A 4,701-nucleotide genomic window follows, 5' to 3' on the forward strand; every position below is an offset into this window, starting at 1 on the left:
TGTGAATATGACTGAAAAATTTCATTTTTTCTGAAAAGGTGGTGTCTATTTACTTGTGACCACGCTGTGTATATATAGGAAATAATGTTTTCAACACATTTGACGCTTTTGTTCCTTACATTTGACATATTAAAGTCGGAAAATATACTACATGATTTTAGTAACGTATGTCTTCAATAATTATTTTAAAAACAAGTTACAATTATTAGCATATATATCAACACGTATACTTTAGAAAAGTAACTTCAATGACTTCGTAAAAACTGGTCAATTTAGATTAGAGTTAACAATTACATAATAAATTAAAGATAGTTTATTAGAGATGATTTTTTTATTGTTCATGTATTTTCCTCCCAGATGGGCTTCCAATCAGAATTTTCCCAAATCGCTTCGACGAATCCAGACAGTAACGAATCTCCACTAGAAGCATCTATAAATGAATCCAAAAGTTTCTGTTTGACTGAATTTCTGCCCAGCACTCCTTCTAGCCATCAACGTTTTAAGTCTACTTGTAGTCAGCAAAATGAATTTTCAAGGAGTTTCGATAAAGAATTTGACAGGGGAAAAACTATGAACTTTGGTTGCTTGAACAATCCCGAAACAACAGTTACTAAGGGTGCAAACGTTGTGCAAGTAGGAAAACAAAAGGAAAAGGAAGTTGTCCAACATTCCAAGGATATTGGTGTTAGTAGTCACACAATAACTAAACCAATGACTGAGAAAGAGCTTCTTAGTATTGACAATTTATCTCCACTGATCTCTCCCAATAAGCTCACTGTGCCTAGCCATAGAACAGTTCAAAACATTGTCGCTAGGTTTACTCATTCGATGAATCAAATAGGTCAAGTCTTCAGTAAGGATTCCCAGCTCTCTTTTAATTGTAAAGATCTTCCACATTCTTCATCTAGCATTTCCACGCTTGTTGGCAATTCTGTTTTAGAAGCTGAAAGAAACCTGCAACTTAAAAGTGTAATACCGCCTTGCTCAAATCTGGATCATGGATTCCATGTTTCTGGAAAATTAAAAGAAACATCTAGTCCGTCCAAATCCAGTGAAAACTTTCTATGCAACAAACCTAGTTATTCCAAGCAAGAAACTCTTCGAAAATCATCTGCCTTACAACCTGTTGGTGTGAGCAATCTCTCAGAAGAAAATAACACAAATACTGTTGTTCGAAGAATTCACTCTAACAATGACTCTGATATGACAAATAATTCTCATTTGATGATAGGTAAGGAGTTTTATCTCAAAACCTTTAATCTAATCACAAGCATATAAAATGTTTAGATATTGAAATCTCATTGCATTCATTTAAACTTTGTATGCCTGTTTCTGATGATTAAAAATTAAATTTCTTTGGGTCACTGTTATAGCTCCAAAACATCTGGGTCCATAAATGTACACTTTGTTCATGATACTTTTAATCTTTCTTTTCAGATACTATTAGGGTTCACGGCTTACTTCACTCCGATGAGAACAACAAACCAAATGTTGATAATGACCACGTTTGTAAAGACGAAGGATACTCCACTATGTCCAGTGATATTCAAATAGAGATAAACGAAGACCAGAAGTTTAATATACACGATATGAAATCGGTTTCATTTAATGAAACCGAACACCTTGTAAAGACGATGAATCTAAGTTTTCCAGCTGTACAGCAAAAAATGTCTGTAAAAAAAGATGGAGAAATGGCTTCTTCCTCGGACAGTGGGCTTTGTTCGTTCCAGTTTCGAAAACCTCCGTTCTTGGATGTTGATGGCACTGGGTCTTCGATAAGCCGGGCAAAGTGTATAATTGAAAACAAAGATTCACTGATCTCTTGCACTCATGAAGGAGATGTGGCCAAGGAAACACGTTCTATTTGTAACATGTCTTCACCAAAAAATGAGAAAAATCCTCAGAAGGGCACAGTCTGGGAAAGAACTAGTCGTATTCAAGAATTTGAAACAATTAATACCCATTTAGCTCAGAAAAATGAAAAAACAAGTACCATATCACACTGTTATGGTGAAATGTTGGTTGATAATCGTTGCAAAACAGGCGAGGAAAGTGCAAAGCTTGACACCCAACTACAAGCAAAGAGTAACGAAAATATTGAACAGCTTAGTAATAAGTCACATAACGAGCTTACAGTAATTAAGCCCTTTATTTTATTGAATCAACGTGAAAAGATGGCAAAAGAAAAAACGGTGGTTAGTGATTCTTGTCAAAGTTTGAAACCACAAAAGACACACATACAAAATAAACGTTCTTACGTGAGAACCTCAATTCCACATACAACAATTCGTCGAAACGTTTCAGATTCTTACTTGTACCTCAGAAAAGAGGCACATTCCCCTGGGTATAGTAACCTCAGGTTTAGGGTTCGACCTTTAGAACGATGTGCGTCAGTCTGTGAGAGCCCTTTTCCAATAAATAATAGTAGAAACACACCGGAGAAAGGAACGTCAGTGGTTCAGGTTTGTTATGTTAGATATTTTTCAAGTCTAAAATTTTAAACTCTTCAGAAATCTGGACGTAATTTATTATTTTATGATAAATCAACAATGATGCATAATTAACTTATGTTTTAAACATCACAATAATACCAGTGTCATTTCAGACAACACATAATGTATAAAATTATCGTCAGCAAGAAAAAAGTTACTTGGGTATAGAAACCACCATCATTAATTAGAACCCATATTTTAAAACAGGACACATACACATATGTATATACTTAAAACTACATATATTAATATTCAGGTTTTTGTACATTAAATAAATAACCTATCGTGAACCATGATAGTTAGACCTACAAAGAAATGAAAATCCGCTCAAAACAGCTCGTTTGTAATTCTTTTTCTTCTTATTATTATTCTCTTGCCAGTTTATAACAAAAATGGCTTGGTACCCAAACCTGTTCGTAGGGGTATTGAAAAGTCTATTTGTTTCTTCTATATTTTACATAAGCTAAAAAACATCATAATTCTAGTGTAAGCGACGCTATTATTACCGCCTTGAAGTAGGCTTTTTTACAAACATCTGGTGTTCTTTTAAAAAGCTTAAGTATAGGGTGAAACAGAAATTACCAGCCAATAATAGATGAAAATGAGATGACTGTAACATGTAAATATTCAATGCTTTGTACACTATACAATCGGTGTCTTTAGGGAACCAACCCCTATATTTTGTATGAAGTGAAGAAGTAAAAAAAAAATCAATACACATAGTATTAAATTTGATTACACACAGTCGTCGAATAATTACTTTAAAATGCACAAAGGTTTATTTAAAGCGATGTTTGAGATGTATATTTATTTTAAAAGGCTGCTTTTCTACTGGTTAAAGTTTATACGTGCTTAGTGGGGGTCGTGTCTTAGTCTAAGCATATATTTTGCCAATTGCTGTGCCTTATATATAGAGAGAATTTAGTTACACAGAAACTATAAAATCTCGCTATGTTCTCAAACAAATTTCCATTACAATCTCTAGCTGCATCGTAACAATATACTTCTTCCATTTTTGTATCAGCTTGACTTTTGAAATTGGTTTCAGTAATAATCACGTCATTAATATAATGACCCTGTTGTTTGAAATGCTGGGCAACAGGGAGGTCTTTTTTGGTGTTAATAGAAGATTTATGGTTGTTGAGACACTCCCTAAGTGTACAATATCTCCAGCCTTGTTTCCTCCCTATTTTTTGATCTTTTTTTGCAGGTTTTTAAATTCCCAATTTTGTATTTATTTTGTTTGTTGGATTTTTATATGCTCAACTATGGGCAAAGGAGTACTTGATATGGTAGCTAACTTTATACACTGTAATTATAATAAACATAGCTAGTAGCTAACTGATACAGTTCATGATGATTTACTGTAGCTATTGACTATTTGATCACAAGATCATTTACTTCATACAGTGTAAAACATGCAATCACAAGTATGAAGGACAGATCCACAGGCACAGCGGTATGTCTGCGGACTTACAAAGCTAGAAACTGGTTTCGATACCCGTGGTGGGCAGAGTAAAGATAGCCCAATGTGTAGCTTTGTGCTTAATAACAAACAAACATATTGTAATTATTTTTATTTTTGACCGTTACACAGTCAGTATCTAGTTGGTATCTAAACAGGAGAAAAAAATCACTAAACTTAATAAAAAAAATCAGTGCATGGGTAACAGAGTTAAAAGATAAATCAAAACATTAGGAATTTATAAACCTGCAAATAGAGACCGTAAAAAAGGAATGAAACAAGGCTGGAAATACCTTAGACATTATTTACTCAAACTACAAACCCTATTTTGGCTCCATGCTGTTACCTAGAATTATATTTGGTGGAGTTAAAACATGGATTTGTTATTTGAGTAAATAATGTCTAAAAAGTCTTAGCAGAAATACTTGTTACATAAAGTTACAATACACGTGGAAATACATTCACATAAATCTCATATTGTAATACCACCCAGTGGCCAGAACTGTATAAAAAATTCATTAGAATCAGAATTAGTATTAGGTCAAGAAATTAATGTCGTTTTTTTTAGATGAAAAAACCCGAACAACTTATATATCAAAACAAAACGTTTATTAAATGAAATAGTCTCCATTTCTTATCGACGATGCTTTTCCATCTTACAATCAGGTTGTTAATACCCCGATTAAAGAAATCACTTGGCTTTGAAGCAAAAAACATGTCGATGTCCTCTTTAACACCTTCCAC

General features: G+C 33.5%; 1 protein-coding gene across 1 annotated transcript in view; it reads left to right on the plus strand.

Moving 5' to 3' along the window:
* The window catches only part of LOC106466856, a 30,087-nt gene that overhangs the window by 9,085 nt on the left and 16,301 nt on the right, over positions 1–4,701 (plus strand). Inside the window, exons 5-6 of the mRNA XM_013927157.2 lie at positions 358–1,231; positions 1,438–2,462. Coding sequence (XP_013782611.1) covers positions 358–1,231; positions 1,438–2,462 — 1,899 coding nt within the window. The remainder of the gene's footprint in view (positions 1–357; positions 1,232–1,437; positions 2,463–4,701) is intronic.

This window comes from Limulus polyphemus, unplaced genomic scaffold (genome assembly GCF_000517525.1).
Source record: "Limulus polyphemus unplaced genomic scaffold, Limulus_polyphemus-2.1.2 Scaffold2400, whole genome shotgun sequence".
In the NCBI taxonomy this organism is placed as follows: Eukaryota; Metazoa; Arthropoda; class Merostomata; order Xiphosura; family Limulidae; genus Limulus; species Limulus polyphemus.